At 37.4% G+C, this 22,331-nt stretch overlaps 1 protein-coding gene across 1 annotated transcript in view; it reads right to left on the reverse strand.

The window, feature by feature from the left end:
• Positions 1-9,933, reverse strand: part of LOC107043030 (protein tipE) — a 134,687-nt gene extending 124,754 nt beyond the window's left edge. The window contains exon 1 of the mRNA XM_015264330.1: positions 8,793-9,933. Coding sequence (XP_015119816.1) covers positions 8,793-9,315 — 523 coding nt within the window. The 5' untranslated portion in view covers positions 9,316-9,933. The remainder of the gene's footprint in view (positions 1-8,792) is intronic.
• Between the last annotated feature and the right edge of the window lie 12,398 nt (positions 9,934-22,331).

The following is a 22,331-nucleotide window of genomic DNA, read 5'->3' on the forward strand; positions in this document are numbered from 1 at the left end:
ACGTCAATTAAAATTTAATTTTTCATACCCATTCAAAAAACTTCATATTTTTCCAAAAATTTATTTTTCAACAATTATTCAAAAAAATTTCATTAAAATGGAATTAGTTATGATTCAGAAAATTAATAACAATACACCCTCTTGAGTCTGTCAGAATCTGATGGAGATTGCACAATTGAACGAGAAAATCGGCGTTATCATCATTACTGAAAGAATCATCAATAATAGTACTTAAATCAGGGCTTGAAATGTATATTGCAATGCCCTCTTAATCAAGTTGAAAAATTGTGAAAATGGCATCATTGCTTATCAAGCAATACAATACCGTTATGAGTTTTTGATATCAAAATGACTATCTCTATTAAACTCAGGTACTAATCTACTACGTTGAATACCTTAGTCATATTGATTCAAGGTCTCGACGAACTTTTGACAGAACCTGGGTTAAACTGTAGCTAAATCCTGAATAAACCCTAATTAAATCCCGAGCATACACTGATTAAACCTTAATGGAATCTTGATTAAACCCTGACTAAAAATGAATTTGAGTCTTGAATGAGGCTGAAGCTGGCGGGAGCAGTTCAGCGGGAGATGGGTATAGTTTGTGAGGAGGACTGTACGGTCCCCACCGTAGCCGCTCGCTCAACGCTACATCGGTAGCCACGAGTTTAAACCTCCTCCCAGACAAATTAAATGATAAAAAACAACCAAACAATTTTTTTTATTATTATTATTTCTTAATGTATGACGAGGGTGGGGAATGATTTCTCGAGGAGGAATTTCATGATATTTTTTTTATTTTTATAATTTTTTACGCGGTCAATATGGGTGCAATAAACGCATACACCAATCGATGTTATTTTATTTTTAATGTGTCCCTAAGGGGTTAGGGGACCCTGTCCAACAAAAATTATCGCGGTGCACCTATTAGGGTATTTTTAATTAATTTTTTAAGATTCATTTCTCCCAACTTCCGGTGAACAAAATGGTGATGCACGGACACGCATGCACCAACCAACCCCATTCCGTTTGGAATATGTAGCTAGGGAGTTGGGGGACCCTCCCCAATAAAAATTATCACGGTGCGTTAAATAGGGGATTTTTAATTAATTTTTAAAGATTCATTTTGTGTAACTTCCGGTGAATGCGGTGGGGGTGCACGGACACGCATGCACCAACTGACTTCATTATGCTTGGAATATATTACTGAGGGCTTGGGGGACCCTCCCTACCAAAAATTGTGACGGTGCGCCAATTAGGGGATTTTTAATAAATTTTTCAAGATTCATTTTGTGTAACTTCCGGTCAATGCGGTGGGGGTGCACGGACACACATGCATCAACCGACTCCATTCCACTTGGAATATGTGCCTAGGGGATTGGGGGACCCTCTCCAACAAAAATTGTGACGGTGCACTAATTAGGATATTTTTAATTAATTTTTTAAGATTCATTTCTCCCAACTTCCGGTGAACAAAATGGTGGCGCACGGACACGCATGCACCAACCGCCTAAATTCTGCTTGGAATATGTTAGTGAGGGGTTGGGGGACCCTCCCTAACAAAAATTGTGACGGTGCGCCGATTAGGGGATTTTTAATAAATTTTTCAAGATTCATTTTGTGTAACTTCCGGTGAATACGGTGGGGGTGCACGGACATACATGCATCAACCGACTCCATTCCACTTGGAATATGTGGATAGGGAATTGGGGGACCCTCTCCAATAAAAATTATCGCGGTGCGCCAATTAGGGGATTTTTAATTAATTTTTTAAGATTCATTTCTCCCAACTTCCGGTGAACAAAATGGTGGTGCACGGACACGCATGCACCAACCGACTCCATTCTGCTTGGAATATGTTACTGAGAGGTTGGGGGACCCGGTTGGTGCATGCGTGTCCGTACACCCCCACCGCATTCACCAGAAGTTACACAAAATGAATCTTTAGAAATTAATTAAAAATACCCTAATTAGTGCACCGTCACAATTTTTATTGGAGAGGGTCCCCCAACCCCTCAGTAAGATATTCCAAGTGGAGTGGAGTCGGTTGGTGCATGCGTGTCCGTGCACCACCATTTTGTTCACCGGAAGTTGGGAGAAATTCATCTTAAAAAATTAATTAAAAATTCCCTAATTGGCGCACCGCGATAATTTTTATTGGGGAGGGTCCCCCAACCCCCTAGCCACATATTCCAAGTGGAATGGGGTCGGTTTGTGCATGCGTGTCCGTGCACCACCATTTTGTTCACCAGAAGTTGGGAGAAGTGAATCTTAAAAAATTAATTAAAAATTCCCTAATTGGCGCACCGCGATAATTTTTATTGGGGAGGGTCCCCCAACCCCCTAGCCACATATTCCAAGTGGAATGGGGTCGGTTTGTGCATGCGTGTCCGTGCACCACCATTTTGTTCACCAGAAGTTGGGAGAAGTGAATCTTAAAAAATTAATTAAAAATACCCTAATTGACGCACCGTGATAATTTTTATTGGGGAGGATCCCCCAACCCCCTAGGCATATATTCCAAGTGGAATAGAGTCGGTTGGTGCATGCGTGTCCGTGCACCACCATTTTGTTTACCGGAAGTTGGGAGAAATGAATCTTAAAAAATTAATTAAAAATACCCTAATTAGTGCACCGTCACAATTTTTGTTGGAGAGGGTCCCCCAACCCCTCAGTAACATATTCCAAGCAGAATGGAGTCGGTTGGTGCATGCGTGTCCGTGCACCACCATTTTGTTCACCGGAGGTTGGGAAAAATGAATATTAAAACTTAATTAAAAATATCCTAATTAGTGCACTGTCACAATTGTTGTTGGAAAGGATCCCCCAACCTCCTAGGCACATATTCCAAGTAGAATGGAGTCGGTTGATGCAAGCGTGTCCGTGCACCCCCACCGCATTCACCGGAAGTTACACAAAATGAATCTTGAAAATTTTATTAAAAATCCCCTAATTGGCGCACCGTCACAATTTTTGATAAGGAGGGTTCCACAACCCCTCAGTAACGTATTCCAAGCGGAATGGAGTTGGTTGGTGCATGCGTGTCCGTGCACCACCATTTTGTTCACCGGAAGTTGGGAGAAATGAATCTTAAAAAATTAATTAAAAATACCCTAATTGGCGCACCGCAATAATTTTTATTGAGGAGGGTCCCCCAACCTCCTAGGCACATATTCCAAGTGGAATAGAGTCGGTTGGTGCATGCGTGTCCGTGCACCACCATTTTGTTTACCGGAAGTTGGGAGAAATGAATCTTAAAAAATTAATTAAAAATACCCTAATTAGTGCACCGTCACAATTTTTATTGGAGAGGGTCCCCCAACCCCCTAGGCACATATTCCAAGTGGAATGGAGTCGGTTGATGCATGCGTGTCCGTGCACCCCCACCGTATTCACCGGAAGTTACACAAAATGAATCTTGAAAAATTAATTAAAAATACCCTAATTAGTGCACCGTCACAATTTTTGTTGGAGAGGGTCCCCCAACCCCCTAGGCACATATTCCAAGTGGAATGGAGTCGGTTGATGCATGCGTGTCCGTGCACCCCCACCGCATTCACCGGAAGTTACACAAAATGAATCTTGAAAATTTTATTAAAAATCCCCTAATTGGCGCACCGTCACAATTTTTGGTAGGGAGGGTCCCACAACCCCTCAGTAATATATTCCAAGCGGAATGGAGTCGGTTGGTGTATGCGTGTCCGTGCACCACCATTTTGTTCACCGGAAGTTGGGAGAAATGAATCTTAAAAAATTAATTAAAAATATCCTAATTAGTGCACCGTCACAATTTTTGTTGGAGAGGGTCCCCCAACCCCCTAGGCACATATTCCAAATAGAATGGAGTCGGTTGATGCATGCGTGTCCGTGCACCCCCACCGCATTCACCAGAAGTTACACAAAATGAATCTTGAAAAATTTATTAAAAATCCCCTAATTGGCGCACCGTCAGAATTTTTATTAGAGAGGGTCCCCCAACCCCTCCGTAATATATTCCAAGTGGAATGAAGTCGGTTGGTGCATGCGCGTCCGTGCACCCCCACCGCATTCACCGGAAGTTACACAAAATGAATCTTTAAAAATTAATTAAAAATCCCCTAATTAGCGCACCGCGATAATTTTTGTTGGGGAGGGTCCCCCAACCCCCTAGCTACATATTCCAAATGGAATGGGGTTGGTTGGTGCATGCGTGTCCGCGCATCACCATTTTGTTCAACGGAAGTTGGGAGAAATGAATCTTAAAAAATTAATTAAAAATACCCTAATAGGTGCACCGCGATAATTTTTGTTGGACAGGGTCCCCTGACCCCTTAGGGACACATTGAAAATAAAATGACATCGATTGGTGTATGCGTTTATTGCACCCTTATTGACCGCGTAAGAACTTATAAAAATAAAAAAAATATCATGAAATTCCTCCTCGAGAAATCATTCCCCACCCTCGTCATACATTAAGAAATAATAATAACAAAAAAAAATTGTTCGATTGTTTTTTATCATTTAATTTGTCTGGAAGGAGGTTTAAACTTGTGGCTACCGATGTAGCCTTGAGCGAGCGGCTACGGTGGGGGCCGTACAGTCCGCCTCACAAACTATACCCATCTCCCGCTGAACTGCTCCCGCCAGCTTCAGCCTCATGAGTCTTGAGAGGGTCTGAACGTAGAATTATTTGACAGAACGAAATAATACGCCAAATTTTGGTGACATTTCGATTAAAGATAATCGGGCGAGGAGGAAATGTAGGAGGTGAGGCGGATAGGTCTCTATTGTTTTCCTGCAGAAAAACAATCGCTGAACAAAAAAATTTTTCCCATTCGGATTCAAAATTCAGGCAATATTAGGGAGTATCTTCGGTTAAAAATTAGTTTTAGAGCTAATCAAATTTATTTGTATCTGTTCCACGCATTGAATGGTTTTCAGATTGTTTTTTCTTAATAAATGAAAAAATATTAATCCATGCAAAAAAGTGGCAACATCGTCGGTAGTTTTCTTTTTTTCACCAGGAGCTGGTACCACTGGCTCGAGGGAGCTCCAATCACAACGCTTCATCGCTCTCTCTCAAGAGACGTTTAAATTCACCGCGCTACCCCCACCCGATCGGTACTTGGGACGTCGTTGCTCGTTTGGGCTGCGTGCGCAGAAATTTTATTTTTCAGTACTTTTTTCACTATTATTAATAAACAATGCTCCTCGGGGACAATCTTTTTCACTCAAAAAATTATTGTTCACATGTTCTAAATGTGTCTCAAATTTCATGACTTTAGCTACATTTTTTCCTTGGGTTTTGCAGTTTTTTTGTGATTTCCATAAGGTCACGGGTTAAACGACCACTTTTTCAAAAATCCATAATAAATTAACCATGCTCCCCAACAGTCTGAAACTTTCCACACGCCTTATCCATCATTTAAAGAATACGTAAAAAAAAGAAAAAAATACCGAAAGCAAATTGATAATTTATTAGCAACAATTACTCATTTACAAAAAACAAGTGAAAAATTGCTCTTGTATTACAAATAGTATAGTTATTTTTGCAAATGAAGTAGCAATATGCTTCAGAATGGTTATTTTGCACATCATTTCCTTCTATCACCTATAATTAATTGATTATTTCATTTTATTAAATTGAATAAGATTTCTTTTCAGCTAATTTTTTCAGATACAACTTAGTTATCATCATGTTATCATGTTATCATCATCATTATTCTTATTATCCCTTTCTTCTATACAACCAATGATCTTTTTTACGGTTCTATCTCTCCCCTCAGCCCTTCAATGAAATGTTGATAAATAAATTTCATTTGGATATACTTGAATGAATTTGAAATATCATATTTGAAGAAACCATCAGAAAGCTCATTTTCAGGGAAATTCGTGAAAAAGTCGAAATTTTTAACAATCTTCATAAAAATCAAATCAACAAATATAGCTATCATAATCATCTGTTAATTTCGACTTGATGGCGATAAAACAAACATTTTAAGCTACGATTGAATTCATTTGAAGCATGACATTCAAAGATATCCCCGGAATTCTAATTTTCAAAAAATACAAATTTTTTGAAAATTTTCAAATAAATCAACATAAGGATTATTGCCATCGCCTTTAGCGTTGAACTCAGTCAAAGGGACGTTGAAACAAATTTTTTAAGCTAACATTCAATCGATTCAAACCATTTTTTTGTAGTTATCATGGGACAACCGATTTTCGAAAAAATTCTAAAATTCAAAGAACTAATCGATGAATTAAATTTTAATTAATGATGATTGATCTCAATAATACCTGCGTATTATTATAATATTATTTATTTATTATAATATTATTGGGCTCAATAATACCTGCATTTGAAAAAAAAAGATTGAATTCCATCCATTCATTAGCGAACCATTGAAAAAAAACTTTGTTCCGTACGTAGGGGAGGGTGTGCCTGTACCGCTCAGCGGGTAATACCGCTCACCCGATTTTCTCCACAACCATCAACTTGAAAATTTCTTTCTGTCCCTGATCATGAAGAATTTGATGATAGGATGTGATTGTCGGAAAAATTTCACTTTATTTACCACTTTAAATATGAAAAAACACGTAACGAAATTTTGAGGTCTTTACAGTGCAAAATTTATGGACTTTTAATTAAGGTTTTTGATAGTTTCAAACGCTGAATTCTCATATTAAACTGTGGTTATTCGATTCGTAGTACTTTCGTGCGTAATTTGAGACCAATTCGAACTCAAAACTCCACTCATGTCAATAATTATCAACAATTTTGTTGACGTCGAGCGGAGCCGGTAATACCGCTCGTAGGATCGGCCACGTAGTTGCTCGACAGCACTCGAGTACAGGTTAGGTTGCGGCGCGAGCGCTACACGCAAAACCCTATGAGCGGCATCGGAATCGTGCCGAGCGGTATTACCCAACGGTGAGTAGTACCGCTCAATAGGCTTTCTCTTTTATTTTCAATCAATTTTGTGGATTCTAAGGAGAATTAGGCATCTACACTTCGAGAATAACGAGTTCAATAGTTAAAGAAGTCTCACAAATACGTTTTTTATACTCAAGTTGAAATATCAAATATAAAACTGGCATTTCCCCTTAGGTGGGCGGTACAGGCACACCCTCCCCTAGACACATACACGCACACGTACGGACGAGGTCTAAAAATTGCATTTTCGTGAGAAGACCCGGTAAACCGCGATTCTAACCTCGCTTCGCTCGGTTTGATCGCGGTTTACGGGCCTTCTGACGAAAAATTGCATTCATCACACGGTCCAAAACTATTTTCTGATGAATGTGATTATAGGCCGAGCCTTCGGCTCGGCCTACAAAGCCACGTTCGTCAGAAAATACTTTGTGGACCTTGTGATGAAAATAACTATTTCGGACTTTTTGGTTCATACTGGGTCGACATAACACAGAAAATCCAATACTTGAATTTGAACGATTACTCCATTTTTGCCTCCATTTGGAAGAATCACTGTTAGAAATTTTTTGAAAATTAAATAATAGTTGCAGTTGAATTCTCAATGTTGCGAATTTGAATTCAATTTAAGATCAAATCGTTGATAGCATTTCTCATTTAGGTTGGAAATTCGGAATAATTGGGATTTTCATTTTAGATTATCACTGATATTTCAATGAAATCTGGAATTTTCAAGTTCATGTGGATTGAAAATTCAGGGAAATTGTTGCTTGAATTTCCAAATTATTTAATTATTTTCATCATTTGGACCTGAAAATTGCTATTCCATTGAATACTCCAGAATTCAACTGATTTTTCAATAACAAAATGCATGAAAATTCCGTATGAATGAGTGATTGTTAAAAGTCTTAAGCTTTTTCTGTGAAATTTCAGGAGTAATTTGCTAACAGTGTAGTCCACTTGTTTTCTCTGTTCATGAACTTGAATGCATCTATTTAAATATGATTTAATTTTCGAATTGAACAATCAAAATCTAAGTGATCTTGACCATCCCCAACCATTCCAATCCTCCCCCGCCCCAAAAAAACATAATTACACTGACAGAAAAAAATAGTTTTATCAAGAGAAATTTTGAACCAACGATCATTTGGTTGTTTTTTTATTGTTATCATTTGGTTGTTAATTTTCAAATAAACATGATTTCATAGTGAATACCAGTTATTTCTTCTTCTAGAATTGATGTTCCTCTTATTTGTCGTAATAACGAGCATATTTGATTTCTTTCTAGCCAAAAGTTGGCCAACTCCAGAAATTCGTTGGTTTACTCAAAAATCAAAATTATCGAATGTCGAATCAGGATGAAAAAGCTTTGAGATTATAGTAAAATGTCATTGAGTCCGAAGAAGTTTATATTTCTTGACTAAAAAAAAATCGCATTATTTTACAATAACAGAATCACAGAGTACGGCAATTCAACACAAACTTGGATATAACAATTTTCGTTCAATGTGATGTACGGAAAGCTCAATTTAAACATCGGCCTCATTCGAGAAAACAACATTCAATTCATTCCTCAATGTAATCATCTCCTAGGTACGAATTGTTGATCAATTCATGAAAGTGGAAAATTTCTCGGCTGGAGATTACAGTAGGTTACAAGAATAGAACTTTTCCATTCTTGTGGTCAATACATGTTACTTAACACCGCAAGAACTATTTTATTTGATCCAAACAAACGTATTTCAACAAGAACTAATTGATATTCACCATAAAATCTTATTTATTTGGAATTGGTTCAAGTAAATAATACTTATTCCAAGAAAGAAACGTCTCAATAAAAATAATTTTTTCTATATCAGTGTATCAAGCGTATTCTCACCAGTGCTCGAAGCCTCAGTACTCGTCTCACCACCAATCACTCCCTTTCCCATTTGATTGCCCCCAACCACCGATTCATTCCCCCACCCACTGTTATTCCTCCACGGCGTATACGTCACATAAATATGAGTACATCGATACACATCACTAGTACATCCCTCCCTACACGAGCTCCAAGTGCAATTGAAAATCCCCACAATATCCTCTCTTCGCACAGTCGTACAGAGAACGGGCTCAGGTGAAAAATCAGCAGCCAGTGTACTTATCGCTGGATCCACATAAAGTGGTACTAGAAATAATAATGCAGCACCACACGATGTTGCAACTAATGTCAATGCTGATGTTGCATAGAAATTGAACCGCTGACGGCAGGTACGCCGGGGCGGCCGGCGCCGCGAAGCGCCAAAACCGAGTTCCAACAGTTTGCGACGACGTAATTCTTTCTCCTGAACTTCGTATTTTTGGGTATTTGATTGACTCTGGCTGTTCGCGTCCAGCAGTAACTCCGAACTGCTACCGCGCATTAGCGATTTGGCTTTATTATCTTTATTTTTTCTCTATTGATTATGCCAATTTTGATGATTGGCTCTGATGAAACTTCTGATCAATGATCGATCATTCAATCAAAATGAATTTCAATAGTTAAATTTTGTTACATGAAATTTTTGCTTCTCCCTTGAGTCTCGTTTTTTCGTTCCTCTCATTGCTTTTACAAAACACTTGAGATATTTTTTATGCGAAAGAGATTACACAATTGGGCAATTACGAGCGGATACAATCGCTTCGTCAATCCCAGGTGTCCGCGCATTGCGTTCATTGAGTTGCAAGTGATTGAATTTTATGGGAATCGCATCGGTTTTTGGATTTCAATTGTAGAGGAATGGTAATTATCGATTTTCAGGTGATGTGAGCCTCACGGTGGATGACACTTGAGTTTTTATTTTTCAGTTTTTGATTTTTCGGGATTTTTTTTAATTAGTCTATTATTCTTCCAGTTTTTCCTCTTTGAAATTTGAATTTTTATGGTTTTTCTTCGCTTTAGTGGTGTATGTCGCCTTCGATGCCACTTCATAGATTTTATTTTTCAAATTTTTGATTTTATTATTTAATCAACACTTGAACATTTTTTCCTCAAATATATAATTTTGTTTTTTTTGTGCTTTAAAATGTTGAACTTTGTTTTTTTGTCATGTAGAATCATCAATTTTCTTCAGAAATTGCATGAGCATAAATGCACTAGGGATTTTTAATTGATGCTTAATAACACAGTTTTAAAGAATTTCAATTGCTCTCTGATTTCCGTTCAATTTAATTGGAGAAAAATAATCTGTCGTCATGATGATAATGATCCTTCCACATTATTAATAAAGCTCTCCAGCATTTTTTTAAATTTTCTCTTTAACTGAATGATTACCACGATTTCGAAAAATTTCAGAAAAACCAGGAAATGACGTGAAGATGTTTTATTTAAAAATAGTTCATGTCGTGCACATTCACAAAAAAAATCACTATTTATTTTGACGATGTGAAAATTCCTTGGAACTGATACCCGTTGATAAAAATAATGAAGGGAATTAAATAGGTGTGCTTAGTGTCATCGCGGCGCGGTTCGCCAGTTAAAGCGCGACTGTCACTGGTGGTTTTCACATTCTTGGAAGTAACCTCGCGGACAGGGCGGGGTTCAGTACGCGCCGGCGCTGCCCACCCACCACAGAAAGGTATCCTCTTGTTTACGCGCCTCAAACCCACCCGTCACAAAGGTCTCCTTCTATACCCCCTTCCTGACATTATCATTTTTTAATTGCAGCTCATAATTACTCCAATTTCTTTTTTATCCCTTGGTTTGCTTGTTGTTTTTCTTGGTCGTTTTATCTATCACTTGACTTTACCTCTTGGCGTAATTGCATCTTCACTCATTAGGTAAAGTGAGAAAAATATTTTTTTGAGGTAAAAGTCGAGATGATTAGACGGGTTATTATTTTGAATTAATTATGCATTTTTCCTTATTCTGTGGTAATTTATTTCATACCGTTGAACACGTAATGAACTTATTGGAAAGTCATGTAAGTATTATTGAACTTCAACTGCTGAAAACTTGAAGTTCAATAATACGTCTTAAGGATATGCAAGTATCTTTTGCAATTTGGTACAGACCATACTATATATTCAACCACTTTCGATTATCAAATTTGTCAATCAAATTGCATGAGAAAAATTTGAAAAAAAAACATGAAAATTCAGCGTCATTCAAAGTATATTTTGCATAAAATTATCATTTTTTCAAACATTCGTTGTTTATAAATATATAATTGAAATTGTTTAAACTGTCCGAAACTTATTTTCTAGGCATGAAATCAATTTCTGGTGAAATTCTAAATATGAATAAATTTCCTACAATTTTGAACAAATGATTTTTATGGTGGAAAATTGATTGTTTATAAAAACAATTTTTTTTTCTCTCGTATACCCTTTCGGGTTTTTACGATTTCTCTTCCCACCCACCAACTCCCTGTACCGCATTCGCTGAAGGACAAGAAAAAACCTCAATTGACGGTAAAACCTGCCCGGGTACCCTAGTAGACAGTTTGGCTGGCGGCGCAACAGTGGGTGGGCGAGCGTCGCCCGCGTTTATCGAACGTTGATCTATAGGATGCTCCGGAGCAAGCTCGCCCACTTGCGTCGAACTTCGCTCTTTCGAACGCATGGTGGCGAGCTTCCATCAGATCCTATTGTTTTTGTTCAGTCACATGGAGATATAGGAGAGAGGTTATGGAATGAGTGAAAGATATTTGGTAATTATCACTAATTGAAGTGCATGATGATGAAGTTATTAATGATCTTCGTTTTGTGGACGATTCGTTCGAAAACCCCTGATGTGCATGTGGGAGAGGTACTTAAACCTGACACAGCCAAAGTAGCACAATTGAATGTTGGCCATTGCATCGGAAAGTGACAGTTTTTTACTAATTTATTATGATAATTTTGAATTTTTCTTGTTTATATTTTTTTTGTTTTTTATGGCTGTGCCAAGTTTATATCAAGTTAGCACACCCAAGTGACAAAAGACGTTGATGATTGTTTTGTTGGTTCTTAAGGGGTGAGCAAACTGAGGAATGTCGAGGGGGAGTTTGCTCACCCCTTAATAATAATGAATAGATTTTTTTTTCCATGTTTTTTTCTATTTGAAAATGCATCATTATAATTTTTCATGATAATAAGTTTTTTTTCTGTTTCCGAGAGTGAGTAAATTTTGGACCAAAAATTGTTGCCACAGACAAAGATTTACTTTTTAGCAAGCAAGATAAATATAATTGATTTTCAAGAATACCTTTGCTTACTAAATATTAACGGTCGAATGATCATAATTTATTCATAATTGATTTTATCAACTCAGTTTTTTAAATAATTGATTGGAAATTCTTGATTCTTTTTCTACGAGATCGCAGGAAGGGGGGGCAGAAAAATTCAACGAGTTTTCTCTGAACGCACTCAGGGGGTTTGAGAATTTTCCAACTATTGCAATAGGAGATATCGGCAGAAGTTTTTGGAAATGATCAATTAGGGATTGATGATGGACTTTTCATAATTTTCCGGGGGTGAGAAAACTCTGAGAGTGTCCTGTGAGTGAACCCATGAAGTCTGAGAATTTTGTCACCATCGGAATGGGAGCTATCTGAATTTAGAAGAATTAATTGGAGCAAATGATGAATTAGGGATTGATGATTGATTTTTCACAATTTTCAGGGGGTGAGAAAACTCTGAGAGTGTCCTGTGAGTGAACCCATGAAGTCTGAGAATTTTGTCACCATCGGAATGAGAGATATTTGAATTGAGAAGAATTAATTGGAGCGAATGATGAATTAGGGATTGATGATTGACTTTTCACAATTTTCCGGGGGTGAGAAAACTCTAAGAGTGTCCTCTGAGTGAACCCATGAAGTCTGAGAATTTTCTTATCATCGGAATGGGAGATATCTGAATTTAGAAGAATTAATTGGAGCGAATGATCAATTAGGGATTGATGATNTGATTGTTTTGTTGGTTCTTAAGGGGTGAGCAAACTGAGGAATGTCGAGGGGGAGTTTGCTCACCCCTTAATAATAATGAATAGATTTTTTTTTCCATGTTTTTTTCTATTTGAAAATGCATCATTATAATTTTTCATGATAATAAGTTTTTTTTCTGTTTCCGAGAGTGAGTAAATTTTGGACCAAAAATTGTTGCCACAGACAAAGATTTACTTTTTAGCAAGCAAGATAAATATAATTGATTTTCAAGAATACCTTTGCTTACTAAATATTAACGGTCGAATGATCATAATTTATTCATAATTGATTTTATCAACTCAGTTTTTTAAATAATTGATTGGAAATTCTTGATTCTTTTTCTACGAGATCGCAGGAAGGGGGGGCAGAAAAATTCAACGAGTTTTCTCTGAACGCACTCAGGGGGTTTGAGAATTTTCCAACTATTGCAATAGGAGATATCGGCAGAAGTTTTTGGAAATGATCAATTAGGGATTGATGATGGACTTTTCATAATTTTCCGGGGGTGAGAAAACTCTGAGAGTGTCCTGTGAGTGAACCCATGAAGTCTGAGAATTTTGTCACCATCGGAATGGGAGCTATCTGAATTTAGAAGAATTAATTGGAGCAAATGATGAATTAGGGATTGATGATTGATTTTTCACAATTTTCAGGGGGTGAGAAAACTCTGAGAGTGTCCTGTGAGTGAACCCATGAAGTCTGAGAATTTTGTCACCATCGGAATGAGAGATATTTGAATTGAGAAGAATTAATTGGAGCGAATGATGAATTAGGGATTGATGATTGACTTTTCACAATTTTCCGGGGGTGAGAAAACTCTGAGAGTGTCCTGTGAGTGAACCCATGAAGTCTGAGAATTTTGTCACCATCGGAATGAGAGATATTTGAATTGAGAAGAATTAATTGGAGCGAATGATGAATTAGGGATTGATGATTGACTTTTCACAATTTTCCGGGGGTGAAAAAACTCTAAGAGTGTCCTCTCAGTGAACCCATGAAGTCTGAGAATTTTGTCACCATCGGAATGAGAGATATTTGAATTGAGAAGAATTAATTGGAGCGAATGATGAATTAGGGATTGATGATTGACTTTTCACAATTTTCCGGGGGTGAAAAAACTCTAAGAGTGTCCTCTCAGTGAACCCATGAAGTCTGAGAATTTTGTCACCATCGGAATGAGAGATATTTGAATTGAGAAGAATTAATTGGAGCGAATGATGAATTAGGGATTGATGATTGACTTTTCACAATTTTCCGGGGGTGAAAAAACTCTAAGAGTGTCCTCTCAGTGAACCCATGAAGTCTGAGAATTTTCTCACCATCGGAATGGGAGATATCTGAATTTAGAAGAATTAATTGGAGCGCATGATCAATTAGGGATTGATGATTGACTTTTCACAATTTTCCGGGGGTGAGAAAACTCTGAGAGTGTCTTGTGAAGAATTTAGAAGAATTAATTGGAGCGAATGATCAATTAGGGATTGATCATGATTGTCCTCTGAGTGAAACCATGAAGTCTGAGAGTTTTCTCACCATCAAAATAGAAGATATCTGAATTTAGAAGAATTCATTGATCATTGACTTTTCACAATTTTCCGGGGTTGAGAAAACTCTACGAGTGTCCTCTGAGTCCGCCCATGAAGCCTAAGAATTTTCTCAACATCGGGATGGGAACATGGGGATGGAAAATCTCAGCGTTTGAGCGGTATAGAGGCTACGAGCGGAGATGGAGTTTTATTGTTGAAAATTATGAACCGGGGATTAATGATTGATCTTCCTTCATTTCCCGGGGGTGATAAAACTCTAAAAGTGTCCTCTGAGTGAACCCATGAAGTCTGAGAATTTTCTTATCATCGGAATGGGAGATATCTGAATTTAGAAGAATTAATTGGAGCGAATGATCAATTAGGGATTGATGATGGACTTTTCACAATTTTCCGGGGGTGAGAAAACTCTGAGTGTCCTGTGAGTGAATCCATGAAGTCTGAGAATTTTGTCACCATCGGAATGGGAGACATTTTAATTGAGAAGAATTAATTGGAGCAAATGATGAATTAGGGATTGATGATTGACTTTTCACAATTTTCCGGGGGTGAGAAAACTCTTTCGGATATCTTACATTCCGATGGTGAGAAAATTCTCAGACTTCATGGGTTCACTCACAGGACACTCTCAGAGTTTTCTCACCCCCAGAAAATTGTGAAAAGTCAATCATCAATCCCTAAATTCAGATATCTCCCATTTTGATGGTGAGAAAATTCTCAGACTTCATGGGTTCACTCACAGGACACTCTCAGAGTTTTCTCACCCCCAGAAAATTGTGAAAAGTCAATCATCAATCCCTAAATTCAGATATCTCCCATTTTGATGGTGAGAAAATTCTCAGACTTCATGGGTTCACTCACAGGACACTCTCAGAGTTTTCTCACCCCCAGAAAATTGTGAAAAGTCAATCATCAATCCCTAAATTCAGATATCTCCCATTTTGATGGTGAGAAAATTCTCAGACTTCATGGGTTCACTCAGAGGACACTCTTAGATTTTTCTCACCCCCGGAAAATTGTGAAAAGTCAATCATCAATCCCTAATTAATCATTCGCTCGAATGAATTCTTCTAAATTCAGATATCTTCTATTTTGATGGTGAGAAAACTCTCAGACTTCATGGGTTCACTCAGAGGACACTCTTAGAGTTTTCTCACCCCCGGAAAATTGTGAAAAGTCAATCATCAATCCCTAATTCATCATTTGCTCCAATTAATTCTTCTAAATTCAGATATCTCCCATTCCGATGGTGAGAAAATTCTTAGACTTCATGGGTTCACTCACAGGACACTCTCAGAGTTTTCTCACCCCCGGAAAATTGTGAAAAGTCAATCATCAATCCCTAATTCATCATTTGCTCCAATCAATTCTTCTAAATTCAGATATCTCCCATTCCGATGGTGAGAAAATTCTTAGACTTCATGGGTTCACTCACAGGACACTCTCAGAGTTTTCTCACCCCCGGAAAATTGTGAAAAGTCAATCATCAATCCCTAATTCATCATTTGCTCCAATCAATTCTTCTAAATTCAGATATCTCCCATTCCGATGGTGAGAAAATTCTCAGACTTCATGGGTTCACTCAGAGGACACTCTGAGAGTTTTCTCACCCCCGGAAAATTGTGAAAAGTCAATCATCAATTCCTAATTAATTCTGCGCTTGAATTAATTCTTCTAAATTCAGATATCTCCCATTCCGATGGTGAGAAAATTCTCAGACTTCATGGGTTCACTCAGAGGACACTCTTAGAGTTTTCTCGCCCCCGGAAAATCGTGAAAAGTCAATCATCAATCCCTAATTCATCATTTGCTCCAATTAATTCTTCTAAATTCAGATATCTCCCATTCCGATAGTGAGAAAATTCTCAGACTTCATGGGTTCACTCATAGGACACTCTTAGAGTTTTCTCACCCCCGGAAAATTGTGAAAAGTCAATCATCAATCCCTAATTGATCATGCGCTCCAATTAATTCTTCTAAACTCAGATATCTCCCATTCCGATGGTGACAAAATTCTCAGACTTCATGGGTTTACTCACAGGACACTCTCAGAGTTTTCTCACCCCCGGAAAATTGTGAAAAGTCCATTATCAATCCCTAATTGATCATTTCCAAAAACTTCTGCCGATATCTCCTATTGCAATAGTTGGAAAATTCTCAAACCCCCTGAGTGCGTTCAGAGAAAACTCGTTGAATTTTTCTCCCCCCCCCCCTCCTGCGATCTTATAGAAAAGGAATCAAGAATTTCCAATCAATTATTTAAAACACTGAGTTGATAAAATCAATTATGAATAAATTATGATCATTCGACCGTTAATATTTATTAAGCAAAGGTATTCTTGAAAATCAATTATATTTATCCTGCTTGCTAAAAAGTAAATCTTTGTCTGTGGCAACAATTTTTGGTCCAACGTTTACTCACTCTCGGAAACAGAAAAAAAAACCTATTATCATGAAAAATTATAATGATGCATTTTCAAATAGAAAAAAACATGGAAAAAAAATCTATTCATTATTATTAAGGGGTGAGCAAACTCCCCCTCGACATTCCTCAGTTTGCCCACCCCTTAGAAACCAACAAAACAATCATCAACGTCTTTTTTCACTTGGCTGTGCTAACTTGATATAAACTTGACACAGCCATAAAAAACAAAAAAAATATAAACAAGAAAAATTCAAAATTATCATAATAAATTTGTAAAAAACTGTCACTTTCCGATGCAATGGCCAACATTCAATTGTGCTACTTTGGCTGTGTCAGGTTTAAGTACCTATTATGTGGGAGAGTTACTGAAAATTGAAAAAAAGCTGCCAGTGACAGCAAGTACTTTTTTGGGCACATCATCAGTTCATTACCAGATTAAAAATATTCCTGATGCAGATGAAAAGACAACGAGAGAGTTTGTTTATCTGGAATGGAGGAAAACATTCGTGCAGTGAATACAAATTATCTCTGTTTCCAATACAAATGATTTTAAGAGAGAATCTTGACAAATCGTTTCGAAAGCTGGATACGGTGCGAAGCAGTGATAGGAATTTCTGTTCTTTTATCTCTAACTCTTCTCATCTGATTGATAAGTTAGTGTAAAACATTTTACAACTCAACAATTTAAGCAACAAATAAGTTATTAAACAAATGATTTTTTTCGAGGTTATGGCAACCTGTCAAATGAGATATTTTTATAGTTATAAGTCAGATCTTACCCACCGTCACTCGCCGCAATATTTTTTGACATTTTTGCTAATTTTTACCAATTCAATAGCACATTTCTCACTCATTAACCGAAAGTACTTCTGAAGTGCAGTTGTAATCACAAACGTGCCCACAGACTCGGCCGCACGTAGGGAGGCGAGCTCCCACAGTAGCTACGGGGCGCGCTTTCACGGTACCTACTGCTGGCAGCCTATTCTCGAGATGAAATCGTACGTTCGACTTCAACAAGTCGCATACGGCCCATAAGGCGTACCACGAGTCGCATGCGACCTATTGAAATCGAACGCACGATTTCAATAGGACGCATGCGACTCGTGGTACGCCTTATGGGCCGTATGCGAGTTGTTGAAGTCGAACGTACGATTTCATCTCGAGAATAGGCTCCCTGGATGTGTTCGCCTAGACGTTCGTATGGTTCGTCGCCCCGACACGTAATGTCGCCTAGAAGCATCCGGGGCGGCAGTAAATCGCCTTTACTTTCTAGTAGGGTACAGTTGTCTCTTGCGAGACTCCCACTCGACAAATGAAACCGTGAGATTTAGAGTGTCACAAATTTTGCCCCCCCCCCCCCCCCCCCCCCCCCCCCCCCCCCCCCCCCCCCCCCCCCCCCCCCCCCCCCCCCCCCCCCCCCCCCCCCCCCCCCCCCCCCCCNACATAGCCACCGCCGTCGGTAATTGTCTATAAATTATTTATAGAAAATACTCGTAATGTTATAAAAAATAGCAATTGTTAAATTATTTCATCAATCCTCCAGAAGTAAAATTTCTAATTTTTCTTCAGATTTTTAAAATGTTTTCTAACGATTCACTATCAAGATTCAAATTCAGAACTACAATGTTTAAATAATAAAATAATTATAGAATGTCCGGAAACTTAGGGTCAAATGGAACTTAAATGAAAGCGCTGATGTTGGACTACAAAAGTAGAAAAGCATTTCACCGTAGAAAAAATAGCCAAAGTACGTGGATCTCCTTAATAAAAGTCCTTGTATTTAAAGAGAAACAATTTAGGGAAATTTTTCAAAGACTTTTTGTGTAGGAAATTTCCTCGACATCACAAGAATTCTTGACATTTTTCTCAATCGGATGGTCTTATAGAGATATTTGTAGTAAATATACGAAAGGTCAGGGGATATTTGAGAAATAATTACGACATTGATTACATTGTCATAGTGCGACGTTTCGCTAAATTAAATTTCTTATATTGATTAATATCATGGAGATGAGCACAATCATTGATTTGTAATCAAATATAATAAAAGCTTCAGGACTTGAATATTAAGATAAAAAAATCAGAAATGAAAATTCATTGACTGGAAAATTGAAAGAATTTGTTATTAAATTAGTATAATAATCTAAATCATTGAATCGACTTCCATCTTTTTTTCAATCATTAATTACCGCTTATTGGTTTAAAAAAATCATCTTTCTTTAAGAATATCCAAGTAGTTCGAGCAATTTTTCCTAAGGGAAATCTTCGTCAGAGTTTGTAGAATAGACCAAGAGTTTTTTTAGGCGCAATATTAACTATAGTTTCCAAATATTTTTTCGGGAAAACAATTTTTGAAAAAATAAAATTTAACATATTGCGTTCACATGAGCTCCCACCTTCAATCCTATAGTTCATAGTCCTTGAAGCGTTTTCTCGTACATATAACCGTATATGTATAACCTTGTTCGTTATACTCTTTAGTTTTTTGCGACATTGAAAGACGTAAGTTTCCGGACAGATAATTGCAAACAATCGGTTACCGGTCAAAATAACACACGTTAATTTTAATACACAGATCGCCTACACATGCATTTTCAACACTTGACGATTTAACATATACAAATTTAACATGTGTGAAAACGAATTCATGTGATGATCAATTTTTTTCATGAAATTTTCATCCATATTATTATGGACGAATCAGTTTATCAATTAATTTGAAAATCAAATTCTTCTTTACCTCAATATCAATCTCCTCGGGGATGACGAATCAATTTCAATTCGCTACAAGTGTCGATAATTCAGATTTTTACTTTTTAAATTTTTTTTTTTATTTGTACAGAAAATGGATTGCAATATAACTCGAGGCTGACTGAATTCCAATGATAATTGTCTTTGCTGTTCATTTATCCGGATAAAACTTTTAGGATTTGCGTCTTTTCCCTAATGAATGAAGGAAACGCAATTGGTCGGGAAGTTATTGGTTCGACCCGTAATGGGTTACACCCACTCCAACCCACCCGCAATGTGAGCGGACGACCAACAACCCAGTCGAATTTTTTAATCATTATTTACCCCACTGTCTTATGTATAAATCGCCGAATTTAGCATACCTTCGTTTATAGTAAAGATTGAAACGTGAATTTTTTTTTAATGTAAAAAAATTTATATATTCCAGACTAGGGTTAAACCCTTACGTACGGAGTCGATACCTGGTATTGACCCATGCGAATGCGAACGCTTATTTTCAAAATTGATTATTTCCGAATCTATGACGAATAACTTGATCAAACAAATCAGGAAACCGGAATACTGTAGCTTCAGTGAAATGCCAGTTTCATAATTTTCCATTCATTAGACATAATCGAATTCGAGTAGCATTAAGCACACACTACGCTTGGTAACAGAAGGGCCCCATGCATGAGGGGTCAATAAGGCTCCATTATCAACGAGAAGATTTACAGAAATCTATCAATAGAACTTTCCAGAAAACCTCCAAATTAATCATGTTTCTTTCACAATATTCCATGAATCCACCTGATTAAAAAAATCATATTCGTTTAATGGCTCATCACTTCACATAGAAAAATAAAAAATCGTTTCGTTCCCTCGGAATAATAAAATTTCTCTCATGAAAATAATCTATAAAGTTGATTTATACGACGAATAATCGTGTTTTTTACTGCCCTGTTTATCTCTGGTACATGAGAAATGCGTTCACGTGGGTCATGTCCATAAAGTTGAAAAACAAAACTCGCTTGAATTATCGATTGGAGTGCATTTAAGTCACGGGTTTGAAAGTTTTCACATTGCTGAGGAAAGTCGATAGGTGGGTTTTTTGTTACATGTCATGTTGTGCTTGAAGCAAACGTGGATACTGAGGGCTGGTGCTACACCTTCCTGATCGAACAATTTTGCTTGGGTGTCCTCCTCAGGGGCGACCTTATTTTCACGGGGGAGTTGAGTGTGTGGAGGGGGGTGGGTGGTGGGACAAACAAGTGTTTCGGGACGCGGCTGGAGATTATATCGACGGTAACGACCGCATCTACCGTCATATTAAGGACGGTATTAACTTCTGCCCTCAATCAGAAATAGAGGCTTTGTAATTCACGGTGAGTTATCTTCTTAGGGAGATCTAGTGTTACAAGGATTATTATCATGCGTTCTTGGTTCTCTTTCCTGGGGTCTTTTCTTCCTATTTTTTTTCGATTGATTTTCTGAATCTAGATGGAATGGTTAATTCTCGCAGTAATATTATGCTAAGTATCAAAGTGGTGGAGCGGAAAAGTCCATTCCCGCTCGATCGAGATTCGTTTTTATTTCCGAATGGAAGCTTTGTACAGTAGACTCCCGTTATAGTCGCACTCGTTATGGGCGCATTTCCCCTCATGTTGATTTTTCGTCGCTCGTCCGATTCACCCACTTTACTATTCACGGATCCCGGGGTAAACACTACAATCCTCGAAGAGGCATTGTTTCTCAATTCCCGGAAAGCCGAAAAATAAAATACTCTAAATATGAATTTTCCATCATGAAATTCAGTTCCCTCTAGACTGTCATGGAGAGAGTTTCTAGTTTTGTTGGTATAGTGTGAATTAGATGATGAATCAGCATAAATAAAATAGCGAGATTGTCGATGAAAAAGTTGAAGAAAAAGAATTTAGGTGAATCTTGCAATTAAAACTCGAAGACCAAAACCACTTTGATAAGGAAACATTTTCTTGATAAAAAAAATCGGTTGATTATAAAAAAAAAAGTTAATGAAGTGTGTATTGAAATGTTAACGTGATGATTAAAATTATTCAAGAAAGTGTTAAATTCAACAATACGAAAATTAAATCCTTAGTATTTTGATTTTATGGCTTCAGTTCTCAGAAATGTCGCCTAATGTAAGCGCGTGGTGGGGATACCGAAATATAGTCGCATTCTACGAATTCTCTTCCCCTCTTTCCCCATGAGTGCGACTATAACGGGAGTCTACTGTAATTGTTCGAATTTAAGGGTGCCAAGTGAATTTGGCGATGACCTTGAAAATTTACATTCACCAGCAAAGTTATAATTTTTTAAATTAATAGTATTACACTGATAGAAAAAATCTCTGACACGACTGAAGTGGTTTCTTGAGACAAGAGAATGGGGTTTTGACCATGAATCTCTTGATATAAGAGATTCTTAGTTTTACCTAATTGAAGTATATTCTGAGAGGAAGATGTGTACCCTCCGGACCAATTTACTTGATTGGAAACCCTATCACCTCTGTCGAAAATCATGAAAAACAGAATTATCTATAGCGAAAAGTACGAATTCTTCACACAAGAGAATAGAAACTTCATCAGATAAATATTAAATGTGACCAAGATTACTTTCTGATCTAATATGGAAAGCATTATGATGCACGCGAAACTTCCTGCTCTTTCCGTCCAATATTTAATAATTTATGCCAAGTTCCCCTATTTCTTTGATCCAAAGTCATGAAGAATTCATTCAGTTAAAACGGCGCGAATGATGTAGTTTCTTGAGCCAAG

Source organism: Diachasma alloeum, unplaced genomic scaffold, assembly GCF_001412515.2.
Source record: "Diachasma alloeum isolate Michigan unplaced genomic scaffold, Dall2.0 Dall_scaffold_00543, whole genome shotgun sequence".
Classification (NCBI taxonomy): Eukaryota; Metazoa; Arthropoda; class Insecta; order Hymenoptera; family Braconidae; genus Diachasma; species Diachasma alloeum.